At 47.4% G+C, this 18,395-nt stretch overlaps 1 protein-coding gene across 11 annotated transcripts in view; it reads left to right on the plus strand.

Annotated features, from left to right (window-relative positions):
* Positions 1–18,395, plus strand: part of LMBR1 (limb development membrane protein 1) — a 118,807-nt gene that overhangs the window by 65,690 nt on the left and 34,722 nt on the right. For 9 of the 11 annotated variants that reach the window (XM_023744521.1, XM_023744523.1, XM_023744524.1 and 6 more), the window contains 3 exons: positions 4,063–4,135; positions 4,396–4,440; positions 15,835–15,915. In XM_023744521.1, coding sequence (XP_023600289.1) covers positions 4,063–4,135; positions 4,396–4,440; positions 15,835–15,915 — 199 coding nt within the window. The remainder of the gene's footprint in view (positions 1–4,062; positions 4,136–4,395; positions 4,441–15,834; positions 15,916–18,395) is intronic. The other 2 variants (XM_014445624.2, XM_023744526.1) reach the window with 1 other exon arrangement.

The following is an 18,395-nucleotide window of genomic DNA, read 5'->3' on the forward strand; positions in this document are numbered from 1 at the left end:
TAGAGAGAGCTGCCTAAGGAGGTCCGCTATCATTCCTGACAGTGGTACCTGGGACTAGACACGACAATATTCGGTCATAGCTGTTTCCCGGAGAGAAAATAAGGAAAATGTAATAGATATTCTTTTAGTAAATGCTTGCTTAATTTTGAAAGGGTTTTTGTTTTTTTTAATCCTCACCGGAGGAATTTTTTCCATTGGTTTTTAGAGAGAATGGGAGGGAGAGTAGGAAGAAGGGAGGGAGTGGGGGAAGAGAGAGAGAAACATTGATGTGAGAGAGACACATCAATTGGTTGCCTCCTGCATGCACCCTGACTGGGGCAGGGATCTGACCTGCAACCCAGGTGCATGTCTTTGACCAGGAATCGAACCCAAGACCCTTTGGTGCGCAGGCCATGCTCTAACCACTGAGCACGCTAGCCAGGGCTTGGGCTTTTTTTTTTTTTTAAATATTTTTTTGTAATTCTTTATTGATTTCAGAGAGTAAGGGAGAAGGAGAGAGAGATGGAAACATCAATGATGATAGAGAACCATTGATCAGCTGCCTCCTGCACGCCCCCTACTGGGGATCGAGCTCGCAACCCAGGCATGTGCCCTTGGCCGGAATTGAACCTGGGACCCTTCAGTCCGCAGGCTGACGCTCTATCCACTGAGCCAAGTCGGCTAGGGCTTGGGCTTTTTTAATAAATGTCAATCTCTTCCTATCTTCTTTAAACTAAAATTGGACTTCTTACTTGCTTCCTAAATGTGCACACAGCAGTTACCATGTACACCAAGCATGTCAAACTCAAAGGCTAACACGGGCCAAATAAACAAGGTTTAAGTTTATGTGGGCCACAAAAAAACAAAAGCTTCAATTTTCATAGAAACGTAGGTTTATTTCGATAGAGACATGAGTAATCGTTAACATAAAATAATAGAACATTTTAATGAAAATTAATATTTTTTCTTGAACATTAACTTACCAGACACTGAATAACTGCACAAATTAATAAGCGTAACACAAATAAACCTATTTTTTCTTGTTCTCTGAAAGCGAAATATTTCCTGTTGCGCACACCAAACAAGTCAGTCCAAGACTAATGACGTGGCCATAGCCTGCTAAAGTATTCGCCGCCAGTATTAGTAGAGAGAAATGGTGCACCTGCGCGTAAGGTGCGTAAGGGAAATGAATGCAACATGATTATAGTAATTAGTCATTAGTGAACGTTGTAGTTCATTATTAATAATTATGTATAACATATTATAAAAATTAAGTTACAAAATTTTTATTAAAACGTTTCTTATATACCTTTATATTGGCTGGGCCACAAAAATATTCGTTGTGGGCCGCGAGTTTGACATGCTTGATGTACACACAGTCCACCCAAGAACCACCGCCCTTGGAGACAGATGCGGTGGCCCCGCGTGCATTCACTTTCTTCCTTTCTCTGGTTTGTTTACGCATCTTGGCCTCTTTCTCCACTAGCACCTCCTGCCCTAAATTTTGGCAGAGGTGTGACGTCCTGAGTGTGGTCTCGGGCTGCGTTCTGCTCTCGGAGTGGCCACTTCTCCCTCTGTGTCTGACCCTGGTGAGGAAAGGCAGTGAGAACAAGCTCACGCACAAAACCAACACCTTCTTCATAGCCCCTCCCACGCTTATTTTCCCCAGATTTGTCTATTATTAAGAGGATCCTGAAAACACTCATTATCTTTGCTGTGTCCTTGCACACGTAATTCACTCCCTCCCCTCCGGTGGCAGATGCGCAGGCTCGGGGGTGGCTTCTCATTGGCTGGCTGAGTCATCTGCAGCTCTGGGAGTGGGATGCTTGCTCCAGGTCACAGGCCTGAGGGGACAGCAGGGCTGGGTCAGAGCCTGGCTCCGGGCGCCGCTGTCCGCAGAGCTCCAGCATCCTCACCCGCTGCCGCGAGCACGGGGTACCTGCTCCCACTGTGGGCACGGTGTCACCTCTGGCTGGGTGCCTCACCTCCTTTTGGTGCATTCAGCCACCAGGGAAGGCACTGCCACCACCAACAGCACTGGCCAAGACCTTTCTCCTCAGCGGAGGTTGGGGATCTTTCTTTCCCTGTCCTTCTGTAACTGTATTTTCACTGCAGTTGAGCTTATCACATCTTTCCTGGGTGCTGGAACACATGCCATGGGAGGTCCAGGCCTGTGTCTGACCCGAGTGGTTAAGGCACAGGCTCCAAAGGCAGATGATTCTTCTTCGCCAAACCCTTGTTCCTTGGCGATTCCAAGCCGGGGTGGTGGCAGTATGTTTTTAGGGTATTGTAGACTCAAGGGCACAGTGCATGCAAACTCTTTCCTCAAATACAGGGGTGGGCAGAAGTGGGCCTGCAGCTGTGCGTGTGGAGAAAGGCAGGCACGCTCTGATGCTCGCAGGAGCTTTAGCAACTGTCACCCCACTTCTGCTCCCCCCCACCCCCTGCCCCCGGGTGCTCCCGCCGTCATTCCCACCAGCAGACCTGTGGGGTCAGTCAGTATCTGACCGTTGCCAGTGTGAGAACGTCCTTTGTGCGTGTCAGACCTTAGGAAAGTATCAACTGTCACCTGTGGTCCAGACAGGAGGCCCCAGGTGGGAAGGTCAGTCCCTGCGCTCCACACACTCGGAGCCCGCTGGGTCCCTCAGCCGCCTGGTCCCCCAGCCCCACCTCCTTTGGGGCTTTTAGGGGAGCCCTCCTTTCCCAACTGGGAGGGACCCGAGTGTTGTCCTCAGAGAGCCCTGTCTTCCCGTCCCGCCTGGTCCAGGATGCTCCTCTTCTGTAGTTATTGGTACTCATTGCTATGCATGCTTCTTTTGTTACTAGTTCAGGCCAGAGGGGAGAGGCTGTCAGTACTTGTTCAGATCCTGGGAACTGTTGGGTTGCCGTCAGTCTGATGTGAATTCTGCAGACTTGGCACCTGGTGGCCTCCATCCTGTTCTGTCCCTGCTCCTCACAGTCACTGCGTAGCTGGGAGAGTGGCCGGGAGTTAATCGCACAGAACATGGTGCCGCTCTGGCGTCCTCCAGGTCCCCCGAGCACAGCCCTGTTAGCACAGCTGTGACGGGACGTTCAGGGGGATCGTTTTGGAGACAGTGAGGATCACACCCACATGACTGGCTATTGACCGTGGTTTTGTTGTTCCTTATTTGTGTTGGATGGCGTGACAGTGAGGGTGCGTTCGTCAGCCTAGTTTCTCCAGGCTCCTGTCTAAAGGGTGGTCTCAGCAAGCATTGCCTGGTAGTGGGTCAGTTTATGGATTTCTGGTTCTGAACATGATGTGAGAAGTAGAGATGAGGAGCCAGTGTTGGGTGGGTGGCCTGCCTTCAGCTCTACACACTGGCCGGCATGGGGAGCCCACTGCAGGGAGCCTGCGACGTTTAGAGTCTGCACTTTGTCTGCCAGTGAGAACTGCAGAGTGGTTTCATCCTTTAAACTTAAAAAATACCCAATTAAATATATGTAGATTTTGTGATTATCAGCTTTTGATGTATGTAGTTATACACTGAAATATTTTTACTTAATTTGTAAATCAAGTAGTTTGAGCATTTTTATTTTAGACTAGAGGCCCAGTGCATGGAATTCGTGCATGGGGGGGGGGTCCCTCAGCCCAGCCTGCACCCCCTTCAATCCGGGACCCTTTGGGGCATGTCCGACTGCTGGTTTAGTCCCGATCCCGCAATCTGGACATCCCTCTCACAATCCGGGACCGCTGGCTCCTAACCGCTCACCTGTCTGCCTACCTGATTACCCCTAACCCCTCTGCCTGCCTGCCTGATCACCCTTAACCGCTCTCCCCTGCCAGCCTGATCGCCCCTAACCTCTCTCCCCTGCCAGCCTGATTGCCCCTAACCGCTCTCCCCTGCCAGCCTGATCGCCCCTAACTGCTCTGCCTCGGCCCCCGCCACTGTAGCTTTGTCTGGAAGACGTCCGGTCTATCCAGTCTAATTAGCATATTACCCTTTTGTTAGTATAGATTCCTAGTCATTGAATGGTAATCTGAATCCCAGGCCCAACAGCCGCTATTCTCATCAACGTGGTTTTGTGACGTTGCCCCATTCAACAACCTGGTCTTCCCTTTAGATTCTGGAGGACCTGGACGAGCAGATGTACATTGTTGCCCTCGAGGAGGAGGCGCTGCAGAGACGGCTCGCAGGTACGTACGCAGTGCACTAAGACGGGGAACCTGGCATGTAGCTCAGAGAAGACAGGGTCTGGTGCAGCGTCTCAGGCCTCTGCTGTGCACGTGGCAGGACTCAGAGTGAAAGGGCCTTTGGGAGGAAGGGCTGCGAGACTGGCGGCTTTTGGTCACATTCCCATGATTCCCCGGCTGATCCCCTAAAATTGAGCAGGGCTGGTTCAGTTCCGAGACCCTGGCCACCACACTGTGCCCACTTCCCTGTCCTTGTGTGGCAGCACCGCGACCCTGGCTGCTGAGGTGGCAAAGCTTCATGTTGTCCGGTGAGTCACACCACATCTCATTCCCTCCTGCGGACTCGGGGGTAGACGCATGTGTCCCTGTGGCACTGAGGCTGTGACCGGCTCTGGGTGGCACCTGGGACTCTGCTGGCATGTGGGAAGGTGTTCATCGTCAGCTGATGACTAAGTGAGCACAGCACAAATTTTAAAGTTTAATTTCTAATTACTGGTTATTTTTGGCTTTAAATGAAGAACCAACAAAGAAAAGAGTAATGATATGATGAAAAATGACAGTTTGTGTAAGTTTTATTTTAATTTTACTTGGGTGATTTTCACCCTACACACTTTTACAAAGTAATTTTTAATGTTGAAAATCTGCCACCAAGTTCAGGTTATGGATAGCTAACTGTATTTCAGAATCCTAATTCAAGGCTAGGTATAAAGTGAAAGGTTACTTTAAGTATAAAATATTTTTTTTTTAAATATATTTTATTGATATTTGACAGAGAGGAAGGGAGAGAGACAGAGAGTTAGAAACATCAATGAGAGAGAAACATCGATCAGCTGCCTCCTGCACATCTCCCACTGGGGATGTGCCCACAACCCAGGCACATGCCCTTGACCGGAATCGAACCTGGGACCCTTCAGTCCGCAAGCCGACGCTCCATCCACTGAGCCAAACCGGTTTTGGCAAGTATAAAATATTGAGAAATAGGAAGACATATATCTACTTTCTTTAATTACAAATAATGAATTTAAATCTTCAACCCAAGAGTGTTCATAACATTTAGAGCGTGTTCTTAGAGGAAAGAATTTTAGGTTGTATCTTTTCTGGAGAATTCTTGTCAGTAATATTTGTGCATTTTGATACCAGTAACTTTTAGAGTGGAACTACATGTATCTTTTATCCTTCTAACTTTATTAAAGTTACTTTAAGATTTAAACCTATTTAATTCAAGAATTGTAATTTCAGTCAGTGCTGTTGACTTTATAACATATTAAAGTGGCAAATATAATGATAAATTTGTCTTATTTAGAGAATCATGTGGGTGTGTAATAAACACGCCAGAATTGTAGGAACCAGCGGTTGCCAACCTTTCGGACCTCACGGACCACAGTGGTCCCCGGACCACCGGTTGGCAACCTCTGGTAGGAACCATGTCGAGCAGACGCCCCAGTATGGGACTGTTTGCACCGAGCCATGCGCTATTTCAACCTCCAGGCCAGGGGCTGCGACCCAGGAAGGTAAAATGTAGTGCTCCATGAATTAAAGAATTTGAGTCAAATCTAATCCAAACCAAATCAAACCAAAACCATAGCCTTTACTCACTTTGCCCTTCACAGCAGGAAAAAGATGCTGCAGAATCCTTCTAGATGCTTTGGCTGCTCCAATCCAAAGGGGTTCACTACACCCAGAGACACTGAAAGGGAAATGTCTGCCAGAGGCTGATGTGTTACAAAAGGCAGCTAAGCCAGAATGGCAGACCCCCAACCAGCACAGAAATGTCCGCGGCAGCGGGGACAATGATGGGAGCACCAATGCTGGGTGGAATCTACCTGCCTCCGGGAGATGGGGGCCAGCACTGAGATCTGTGTCTGCCCTCGGGGAGATGGGGGGAGATTGGGAGAGATGGGGAGAGATGGGGGCCAGTGCTGAGATCTGTGTCTGCCCTCGGGGAGATGGGGAGAGATGGGGGCCAGCGCTGAGATCTGTGTCTGCCCTCGGGGAGATGGGGAGAGATGGGGGAGATGGGGAGAGATGGGGAGAGATGGGGGCCAGTGCTGAGATCTGTGTCTGCCCTCGGGGAGATGGGGGGAGATGGGGAGAGATGGGAGGAAATGGGGGCCAGTGCTGAGATCTGTGTCTGCCCTCGGGTAGATGGGGGGACATGGGGGCCAGCGCTGAGATCTGTGTCTGCCCTCGGGGAGATGGGGGAGATGGGGGAGATGGGGGGACATGGGGGGACAAGGGGGCCAGCGCTGAGATCTGTGTTGGGATCTACCCTGACCGCTCTGCTGGCGGGTGGGTCACAGTCTCCCCGCCAGACTCCACCTGCTGGTGAGCCAGTGGCTGTAGTTTTGCTGTTTGCCGCTGGTGGACTGTTGCAGGTGGAAACAGGCTTGGAACAGAAATAGCTCCGGGACAGAATGGACATTTGGACTAATTAAATGACGGACTGTGAGCTTCAGTGTGTCTATCAGTGTTGTGCAGAGGGAAAAAACAAGAGGCAACGGAACAGCATTTTATGATTTGCTGTTTTAAAGAAAATGGAGATCTTAGAGGTTAGTAATAGAAATCATCCCCATGGGTTTATTACTCTAGTATTATGTGAAATGTATTGTGTTGTAAGTTATATTTTAAATCATTTTTTAAAATTGAAGTTTTAACTTTTTTATTCTGGGCTACTAAAAAGAGTTGCAGTATGATCAAAGTAAAAAACACTTAAAACAATAATACAGATGACACGGTGACGAACCCAGAATGCATGGCGGTGTTCTGCTGATGGCACACAAGCATGCGACACGCATCCCATGAGACTCGGACATCCGCATGGTTTGCTCTGAGCCCCGCTTCCCCGGGACCTGGAAAAGCCCGAGCCTCTGCCGGAAGCACGTCCCTCAGGAGCAGCTCTGCCTGCTTCTGGGAGGCCCCCGGCTGCTTTGGGGGTAATGACGTCACTAGAGCTGAATTTTCGCACTGGCTTTTCCAGGCAGCCTGGTTCTGAAGGCTGCCGGCCTGACTTCACGTTCCCGTCTGACACATGAGGGCCAGAGGCTGTGTCGTTGGTGACAGTGTCGCCTCTTCCTAAAGGCTGTGAGGAAGATGAGCTGCCTGCGTGCCACGGTCAGTCAGCATCCTCCCCTTCCGTCGGCTGTGCGCCTTCTTCCCAGCAGCACTTTTGGGCAGGCGAGTTCCAGCTGCGTCTCAAGTTCACGGACTACCTGCCTGAAGACAGAGGAAAAGGGCGAGAATCTGCGAGACTATCTGGGACTGAGACACTGGGAAAAGGCATCCTGGGGAGCGGGGAGGAAGCCCAGCTCTGCTGGTTCAGACAGCCCTCCGGGGCCCGTCCTCACGGCAGCATAGAGACCGTCTCCAGAGCCCCCGCGATCCTGGCAGGGCTCCCGTCCCTTTGCCCAGCACCCGGTCTCCCAGCCGGTCAGCCTCCAGCTCCCCTCCCCTCGGACCCTCCTGTATCAGTCAGTCTAGGCGTCGCGTGCTCTCAGCCCTACAGTGCTCCTGCTTCAGTCGGTGACAAGCCCACCCACCCTCTCCTGCATCTCCCTGCAGCTGCCCTCACTGTCCCCTTCCGCAGGCGCCCAATGGTTGCCTCCCTGCTGCCCCACCCGCCCTGTCTGTGCCCCTTGAGCTTTTGGACTTGAGTCCCTGTTGTGAAGCCGACGCTGCCGCCACTCCCTCCCTCCCCCTCATGTCCTGGTCCTCCCACTCTGTCCTCAGCGCTTTCCACCAACTGACTTCCCGTCTTCCTTTTCCCGTTGTGTCTCTGCAGTGGAGCAGGGACACCACAGGGCAGGGGTTTCTGTTGGTCCCTTCCGTGCCCCTGGCCCTGGGACATTGCCAGATGGAGTGGTGTGGTGGAGGGTGGCACTTCCCCGGGAGGTGAGGAAGATGCAGGGTGTGCTGGGGGCATGAAGGCAGAGTCCCAGGGACAGAGCCCAGGACCCACAGCAGGGCCCCTGAGGACAGGCCGGGCCCAGGGGTGTTCCCTAGGAAGCAGAAGTAAGGGGACATTTCCCGGTTGGTCACGTGCAATATGAGCAGTGAAGATGCCTTCTCCAGACCCTGCAGAGGAGCCCCATCGGTAGTTGTGGTGGGAAGCCCTGTGTACCTCCTGCCCAGGGCCACGCACATCCTCAGCACACGCACAGTGGGAGTGAGGCAGAAGCACTAATGGAAATAGCGAGCCTTTGTGTGCGTAGCCGATGGGTGTGCAGGTAACTTAGAAGCACCGTAATGGGCAGGGATTCGTTTTTGTTAAGTTCAAAACCTTCACGGTTCTTTTAATGTAATTTATTTAAATTTAATGTAATTTATTTAAAAATGTTGTAGGCTTTGAACTTAATGATTCAGTGCAGTTTTGTTAGGTACTATTTTTACCTTCATGATAAAAACTTAGTGTATCACTTTTGGTAGCAATTACTTTCCTGCTTGATTCTAACCTTTTTCAAAGCCTGGTCCTCCAAAGCTTCATTACTCCTTATTCTCAGAGGCATTTTCCCTGAGTGTCAGGTTGTAATGCCTTTGTATCTGAAGAATAAAGACTTTCAGAAATAACACATGGCCCTTCCGTGGCACGGGTGGCCGGCAGCATTGTGTCCTCAGTCCTGGAGTCCTGGAGCTGGGTGAGTTGCCTGGCGCTTTTAGGCGATGCCCAGGTTTAGGGAGGTGTTTGTGCTGCTCTAGAGTAATGGGTCCTGTCAGAGCACCTCCCAGCTTCCTGGGCAGACAACTGGCTGACCGGTCATTACTTGCCTGACGTCTTCTCCTAACACCCTTAGCAGTGTAAGGAAGCTGAGGTCAGATTTCATCTTATGTCCTCCACCTCACTTTCATCTCGACGCTACGGTTCTTCTACGCCAGCAGTGGGTATTTTAAGAATCCTGTGTACTGTGGGGTCTATCACGGAGTGACAATAACTCAGATTTGCCGCCTCTGGGCCCTGGTGGTTTGGGCGTGGACACAGACAGCAGGCATTGCTGTGGGGAACGGCCCTTCTTTGGTAAGACTGTGATAGAGGAAAATGTTTAGTAATATCCTGACGTCCTGAGTGCACAGAAACGAATATCGATCCTACTGGTAAAACTAGTTAAATGGCTTCTTTCTAGTAAAGATATCAACGTTTGGGTTTAAGGGTCTGAAACAGGAATTCCTTGTTACAGTTCATTCAGTTTTTAGGGTCATATAATCACTTTCTAGACAATAAAATGTGGCCCAAACAGATTGTTCGTTACCAGTGAGAAGATGTGGCTGAAGAGATGTCAGCTAACGGGGAATACTTTGGAGTAACCAGCTATAGAATATATTTGAGTCAGGTGTCATGTAGTCTCTGAAACTCAGAGCGATCGCTCTATGTAATTGGTCCAAATTTGTTAGCAGAAGATGCATTTCATACACATGGGCTACTTGTTCAGCCACAGCCTGCTTGGATAACAGTATTCTCGATAGTAACATGTATAAATAAATAAGAAGTTTGAAAAATAATCCAGGATAAGGTCTATCAGTAACTTATCTAAAGTAGAAAAAAGCCAAACTGCTACTTTAATTGTACATTTGTTTCAAATTTTCTATCTTGCATGTCATCATTGAAAGTATATTTACATTTTCAAAATTGTGCTGGATGTTGAAAGTTTTATGTTCCTTACTTAGTCATATATTTGTGGCTATGTCAGAAGTAAATAGAAACTCTTATTGTAACAAATATTAGCATTCTCATGGAGTAGAACTAGGGCTTCTGAGTGTGTGGTTGTCTGTCTCTGAATAGTAACAGTGTCTGTCTGTCCTGTGGAGGTGCTGTGGAGAGCTGAGGGTCCCGGCTTCAGCTTTCACAAGCTCTGGGGTCTCCTCCTTGCCGGGCTCTGCGAGGCAGCACCTGGCGCTCGCTGGCGCTGGCGGAGGGGATGGAGCCTGTTCACTCTGAGTTATCTGGAGCCTTGGGATTTAACAACAGAATTGTTTGCCTAAATGATTTGAAGTAATTAGAAGTACTTGAGTGACTCCACATTCTTGGTTGTAGAGACCACCTTGGTCAGTTTAAAGTACAAAGTATAATCAACACTGTAAAGAGATATTACTTAGATTTTCTAATCAACTTTTTTTGGTTATATGCTAAATTAAAAAGTTAACTATGAAAATAATCAGTTTATTCTGGAGGTACCTACTTCCAAATATGCGACTAAGTTTAGGGTGCTGCTCGGCTTAGGGCTACCTGCCTATTGCTTCATGGTTTTGGACTGTTTACATACCAGGCTGGAGACTTACATTTGTTTTAAGAAATGCAACATTGTATGTTTTAAATTAAATTGTTAGTGTCTGCTCTTGAACACATGAATGTCAGTCAGGGCTGTCTTGTGTATTAAGAAAACGTATAAGGTCAGATTAGTTATTGAAGAAATGCTGGGCTTTGGGAAACTCTGTTATCTTGGAAGTAAAATATGAAAATATTTTCAATAGCACACTAGTTTTTCAGCTGGGAAAAGTTGCCTTCAGCTATTAGTTTTCCTGCATCCAAAGAGACGGGTGGGGCAGGATCAAAAATACTTATTTGATCAAAGTTATTGGCTCTGAAGTCATTCTTACCAACGTGAGGAAGATGAAAGGCATTGTTTTTACTGCACGCTAGTAACAGCGTAATTTTGTACTAATTGGTGTTGAACTGCCAATCACCTGGGGGAATGCAAATAGATACTCTTACAGGTTCCTTTGAGGTAGGGGAGTCTTGTGTCGAGGCTGGAAGGAAAACAGAATAATACCGTTAAATTGACCTTAAATGAGCTGCCTTGTGGTTGTCTTGGAGAATCCCTTTTTATTTTTCCTGACTAGCCCAAACAGGCTTTGTCTACCAGTTTGACTTATGGACTAGACAGTGCTGACGGTGAACGTTCAGAAGCATTTTGAAATAAAGTGGTGATGATATAATTCTGCAGATATCGTGGTGATTTCGTTGGTGCAACTTACGTGTGTGTGACATTCCAGGGTTTGTTTGCAGTTGTCATGGTTCCTCCCAGCAGCCATCATGTCCTCTGGTCACTTACAGTGGAGCATTCTGCCCAGACAAAAGGTGGCTGTTCTCACGGGCATGGCGATGTGTACAGTAAAGGGCGGGGGTGGCTTTGAAATCTGTTATTCCAGATGAAGCTAGTCATTTCATGAAAGCACCATTTTTCTGAGGACGGTTAGAATGTCTTCTTGATCTTTGTGTGCAAATCAGTATTTATTAACTGCCTACTGTGTACCTCGTATGTGTTACCCTAAAAAACTACAGCATTTCAGAATACCACTTTCATTATTTTACTTGGAAAAATAGCACACTGGTTGGTCTAGGTATTTGTATTGAGGTTTGTAGACACCATGCCCGCCAAATAGTGTCTCGCTTCTTAATTTTAAAGTGGCAGCAGCAGCCCAGTCTGTTCTGACAGCTGCCTCCTTTCAGAATTCGGGATGCTCGTCGGATGATTTTTGTAGTCCTGGGCTGGTTTCTGGAAGAGCACTTCTGTACAGGCAGAGGGAATGGGATGTATTTGGAATTGTATTGGTAATTAATCACATATAGAAGTTAAATGAGCATCACCCTATAAAAAGTAAAATGTACTTATCTCTAAGACTATTCAAAGACACTTGAAAATGGTACACTGCTCTGCCCCCTTCCTGTAGATCTCCTGTTAAATGGAAATATCCATTACTTCGTAACTTAATTCCTTCCCTTTTTGCTTTGGCTACCAGAAACTCTGAATTTCGTAGTTAAAATTGAGTAGTTTTGGGACATACTACTTGAATATCTCTGTACTCTCTTCATCCCCATTCTCTTATAATTGTATACCAAGAGTAAAATGATTAAACTCATGAGTTCTGGGGACACTGTGTATCATCCAGGGCATTGGAGACCTCAGTGCCCCGAGCGAGAGGGTGTTGGGTCTGTCTCCAGTGAGGGATGGAGGGACAGTTCTCATCTCCTAGGAACCGAGGCAGGACTGAGGGCTCAGGAAAGAGGCCCCTGAGTCTCCTAGTGCACGCCCACCCCATGCCTGTGTGGGGGGCAGGGGAGAAAGGAGTGCTGCTTGCACCCCCAGAGACCCCATAGCACTCTAGGCTCCTTCCTCCTGAGTCCTGCTTCTGTCTGTCCATCCCGTCCCCAAGGACAGACATTGTGGGGCCTCCCAGCGGTTTCCTTGAGGCCTGTCTGACCTGATGAGGTGTGCAGGGTACAGGCAGCGGGAAAGACAAACGACCTCTCCCCAGGCTGGTCTGTCTCCATGGGCCCCTTTTCTGTCCTAAGCAGTCAGTCCATTGCAGTGGCTTATGACAGTGACTGCTAACGGATAGAAGCTCACCCTCAAAGTATGTATCTTTACTCTCTCTCTTTCCTTCTCGTTTCTTATATGTAAGTAAGGCAGGTAAAAGCAAGAAGAAAGGGGAACTTAAAGTCCACAAAACAATTTAAGTTGGAAAGCATTAAATCAAAGAGGGTCATTATGTGCTAACAAAAGGAGTGATGCATAAGGAAGATGTAACAGTCCTATAGGAACCAAAAACACACACGCAGAAAAACTTAGACAAATACAAACACATAATAAAAATCCAAAACCGGGAGGGAGCCTCTCCCAAGGACAGCTGTCGTAGGGACTTCAGTTGTCTGTGCCAGAGCTCAGCAGATACGAGAGAAAGAATATGGAGCTAGATAGACCTTCAGAGAAACCAGCAGGAAACACGACCAGGGAGAGCCCAGGTGTTGGATAAACATGAAAAGGTGACTGACCACCTTTACGGAAATGCAAGTTAAAGTAACCATAAGGAAGCGTGGTGACAAATCAGATGGGCAAAACTTCAAGAGTTATAACATCCAGGCCAGGGAAGAGTATGGAAAATAGGTACTTTCAAAAGCTCTTGGTAGAAATGTAAATTATTGTGACAATATAGGCTATTATAATAAACTAGAGGCCCAGTACATGAAATTCGTGCATGGGTGGGGTCCCTCTGCCTGGCCAGAGGTTGGGGGTTGGGGCCGATCAGTACTGTCTCACCCAGTCCTGATTGGGGCCGATCGGGGCCGGTGGCTGGGGAGGGACCGTAGAGGGACCGCAGGAGGGCTCCAGGCCGTGTCTGGCCCCATCTCACCCAGTCCCGATCTGCTGGACCCCAGCAGCAAGTTTACCTACCGGTTGGAGCATCTGCCCCCTGGTGGTCAGTGCACATCATAGCTACTAGTCGGTGGACCGCTGGGTCGGACACTTAGCATATTAGGCTTTTATATATATAGATTGTAACTCACAGCATGGAATGCTCAGCACGCACTTTCCCTGGTCTTAGAGACCTCATGTCCTTCCAAGGCTCTGCTCAGCCTCTTCAGCTGTCACATGAAGTAAGTTGCATCATGTGTGTGGAAACCCTTTGCAGGCTCCATGGGTGTGTCTTTACTTCTCTTCAGTTCCGATTACCCAACATAAGGAGACACCCTCATTATCAGATAACACCATCATGGTAAGACCCTTGCTCAGCCTACTGCAGCAGTTTTAAATAGGTCATGGGTCACCCTAGATGGTTTGGCTCAGTGGATAGAGCCACGGCCTGCAGACAGAAGGGTCCTGGGTTTGATTCCGGTCAAGGGCACATTCCTGGGTTGTGGGCTCAATCCCCAGTAGGGGGCGTGCGGGAGGCAGCAGATCAATTCTCTCTCATCATTGATGTTTCTATCTCTCCCTCTGCCTTTCTCTCTGAAATCAATAAAAATGTATTAACAAAAATAATAAATAGGCCATGAATCAAACGTTGCTGCTCTCCATCCAGTCCCCTCACCCCTCTTTTGTCTTTGCTGTCCCCCCCCCCCCCCACACGTTCTGCTGGGGTCTGTAAAAGGGTCAGGATTTCTGCTTCAACCAAGGGTGACATTTCCACACGGCCCTCCTTCCCCGCCCATCTCTGTCCCCAGTCCTGTGGGGTCTCTCCTTCCCTCCCCTCCATCTAACTTGGTGGGCCCTGCTCTGCCCCTCCTCCTTCAACCTCCTTTCTGCAGCCTCCCCCTTTCTCCTCTGGGGGCAGAGCTCCCCAAAGGCAGTGCGGGGCAGGGCTGTGTGGGGCGGGGCTGTGTGCAGAATTGTGCGGGGCTAGCCCAGGCGGGACCTTGGAGGAGAGCTGGGGTGACGGGTCACAGGGAGGAGGAGGGAGGGATGTGGAGCCTGTCCTGTGGGAGAGGCACCGGGCTCCTCGGCTACCCTCACCCAGCAGCTTTTTTAGGCTCCTTTGCAGCTGTCACCCTCCCCCCTCACTGCCTCCCACTTCCTTTCAAGTTTTGGACTCGGTTTCTCCGACTCAGCCCCGCCCCCCTCTCTGCTGAGTCCCCGGGAGCCCGAGGCTGCCCCTTCGCCTCGGGCAGGTGCACCTGGCCTGTCCCCTCCCCGCCCCCGCCCCCCCCCCCCAATGGTGCTACCCACTCTCTTGCAGTAGTTAGTGAAACTTAATAAAAAGAAGCAGCTCTGAAGATTATAAATTGCATACTGAGAATGCCACAGGCTGCGAAGGGCTGTGCAGTCCACAGCTCTCGGATCAGGCCTCTCAGATCATGTGTAGCAGCCTCCCGCGCCAACCAGCCCCTCCTGGCTCCTGCCTGCCTCTGCCCAGGGCTCGGGCCAAACCCTGGGAGCTTCCTGATGGCTCTCACCTCACACCTCACTTTCCAATCCAGCCCACCAGCGCCCGCAGCAAGCTAGCCTATTGGTTGGAGCATCTGCCCACTGATGGTCAGTGCGCATCATAGCGACTGGTCGAGGGGTCGAACTCCCAGCGAAACTCTGGTCGAGGGGACAATTTGCATATTAGGCTTTTATTATATAGGATTATAATATTTTGGGGGAAGTAACCTTTAACACGTTAAACGCCCAGTCAGTCACCGGTGACTGACACTATACTTTTTGTCCAGAAGGCAAAACAGGCTGGCGCTTAACGTGTTAAATATCTCCTATATGTCAGTGCTCACACCCTTTGACTCAGCAGAGTGTGTTTTGGGAATCTGCGCTACAGAAATAACAGACCAGAATGACCCAGGTGTGCCTGTAGACGTGTGTACTGCAGCATTGTTTGTATGCATCCCATTGGAGGAACTTGACTGTTCATAAGTGGAATAATCTTGAATAAAGCTGAAGGATGTCCACACTCTGGAATGTTATGTGTTCAGCTGTTAAGGACTTGTCACTCTCAATGTGGACACATCATTGACTAGGAAAGCAAGTGGAAAAATAATGCATCTGATTCAACCCATTCTTATAAACCCCATGCAAGATAAATGTGAATGTGTGAATACGCACCTGAATATGAAGAAAGGCGTGGACGCATCAGCCACACGGTCAACTGTTGTCACTGTAGGAAGGTGGGATGGAGAAGAGATCTTGATTTTCTTTGACTTTATAATAAGCATATGATACTTTTATAATTAATAAAAATTAATAATAGATCCATTAAGAATTTTACCAAAGTAATACATTTTCTAGGAAACATGTAGTGTTTCATCAGTAAGAATTTGGACGTTTTAAGTGGTTAAAAAATGGATGTACTTTTCTGTGAATCACAGCAGCATTTGTTTTCATTCTCTATAATCAGCATTTACAATGTGTTATTTTTATATTTTAATGGAATGTGAGGGCCACCTGTTCTATACTCCTAGGTGTTCTGTTGTTTTACTTCTAAACTATGTTTGCTTTCCACAGGACTGTCTTCATCAGTGGACTACAATGTAATGGAGCTGGAACAAGAACTTGAAAATGTAAAGATTTTTAAGACAAAATTAGGTACATTTTCCCCCTTGACTTGATTTCTTATTAAAGTCTTTCCTGTAGTCTGAAATATTAAAAAACGCATTAAATCTTTAGTTTATGTTACAAGCTTTTAATCTGTCCAAGCCATTTGGACTGATGTTTAAAGGTGTCGTTCTATTGTCTTTTCACTTGCATTATTCCTGACAAGTAATCATCTGTCATCTTTATCTTTTATTGTGTCTTTATCTTCTTTTCAGATCTCCTCTTTATCATTGATTTAGAACAATTTTATTGTGATGTGCCTTTGAGTAATTTTATTTATGTTTCTTATCCTTTGGGTTCATTGATTTTTTTTGACCTGGGAAATTGTAATTGTCATCTCATGTGGAAACTTTTTGCCATTACTTTTCCAAGTAGTTTTTTCTTCTTCTATCTGTGCCTCCCTTTCCAAGGACTCCAATTTCATGTACAATAGCTCTTATAAAGTTGCCCCATGACTCAAGGATGTTCCCTTTTCATGTGGTTTGTTTTTCCTCTGTGTGTTTCATTTCAGATAGTTTGTATTGCTATGTCTTCATGTTTACTAATTTTTTTCCTCTGAGTGTTAGTCTGCCTTTAATCCCACCTATTGTATTTATTTCTCAGACACTGCAATTTTTATCTCTTGAAGTTCTGTTTAGGCCTGTTTTATATCTTCCATATGTCTAATTAGCATCTTTAATTTGATACCCATCTTTTTGAAAATATGGAATACAGTTTTAATAACACTTGTAATGTTTTTGTCTGCTAATTCTAACATCTATGTTTATTCTAGAAGAGTTTCAATTGATTGACTTACTGTATTTTTGTGCCTATTTGCATGCATGGCAACTTTGGGTACTAGCTACTGTGCATCTTACATTGTTCAGTGCTAATGTTTTTGTATTCCTGTAAGTGAGGAACTTTGTTTTGGGATGCAGTGAAGTTACTTATAAACAGTTTGATATTATCAGGTCTTGCCTTGAAGACTTGTTAGGCTGGGCCAGAATGACATTTCGTCTAGGGCAGCGGTTCTCAATCTGTGGGTCGCGACCCCTTTGGTGGTCGAACAACCCTTTCACAGGGGTTGCCTAAGACCATCCTGCATATCAGATATTTACATTACGATTCATAACAGTAGCAACATTACAGTTATGAAGTAGCAACGAAAATAATTTTATGGTTGGGGGTCACAACATGAGGAACTGTTTTAAAGGGCCAGAAGGTTGAGAACCACTGGTCTAGGGCTACTAGTAGTAGTTCCCTGCTACTGACGCAAGACCCTTCTAAGCATTCTACCCAGTGTCCCAGTATCTTGAGGGAGCAGCATGGTTCTTGGCCCTTTGTGATTGTTGGATGCTGTTCCTTTTACTCATTTTGGGGTGGTGCTTTCATCAGCCGTGGGTGCTTTCTTCACATACCAGAGCTGATCATTACCCTACTCCAGTCCTTGGGGTTTTCTCTGTGCAATAGTCTCCTCTCTGGCACTTGCTCTGCAAAATCCTGCTGACTTGGTCTCTCCAGACCCCATTGTATGTCCTCAACTCAGGGATTGAACTGGGCTCTGCTTGGGTTCCTCCTCCCTGCACCAGGGCCCGCCTGGGAGCTCTCCCTAGACAGTGAGCTGGGGCAGACACAGGGCTTGAGGGTTTGTTCCCCATCTTTCAGAGGCCATTGCCCTTCAGTGATCAGATGTCCCAGGCTTGAAAACTGTTGTTTCATATACATGTATTTTTTGGTCTTTAAATTGTTTCAGGCTGGACAGTAACTCTGGTCCCCAAGACAGTTGTTACTCTGTCTTCAGAAGGGCAAGTCGAATATTATGTTGTTGAAAATCATATATGCAGTTCAATCATTTTCATTTCATAAACATCATTACATTGCTGCAGGTTACTTTCTTCATCCTGCTGTTGATGGATGTTTGAAATGTTTCCAGTCTTGTGCTAATGTGAATACTATTGGTATAGACATTCTTCTACATATCTCTTGGTACAAGTGAAATTATAGGATCACTGGGTGTTTCTGCACAACGTTTTCAGATAACCCCAAACCTTCCCAGGTAGTTGTGTTACTTTGTATTCCTGTGAGGTACCAGTAAGGCTCCCTGCTGCCCCCCATCCTTGCCTACAATCCACGGTGCTGGACTTCTCCATTTGTTCCAGTTCAGGGCATCTGATTTGGTGTTCAGTTTGCATGACCCTGATTTGTGTTTCCAGTGTTCATTTAGCTTCTGCTTGAAAAACATTTGTAAGTATTTCATTTAGTGCTGGTTTGCTGGCAACAAATTCTCTCAGTTTTTATCTGAAAACATTTTTACTTTGCTTTCTTATTTGTGGGGCATTTACACGGAATTTGAACTCTTATCGGGTAATTTTCATCATTGTAAAGATGCCATCCAGAGTCGTCTCAGTGCCCTTGGGTAGGGCTGCTAGATTTCCTTTTGTCTTTGTCTTTCTACTGATCTTCCTTCACTTCTTTTCAGCTGTTGTAACTGT

This window comes from Myotis lucifugus, unplaced genomic scaffold, assembly GCF_000147115.1.
Source record: "Myotis lucifugus unplaced genomic scaffold, Myoluc2.0 scaffold_471, whole genome shotgun sequence".
Classification (NCBI taxonomy): Eukaryota; Metazoa; Chordata; class Mammalia; order Chiroptera; family Vespertilionidae; genus Myotis; species Myotis lucifugus.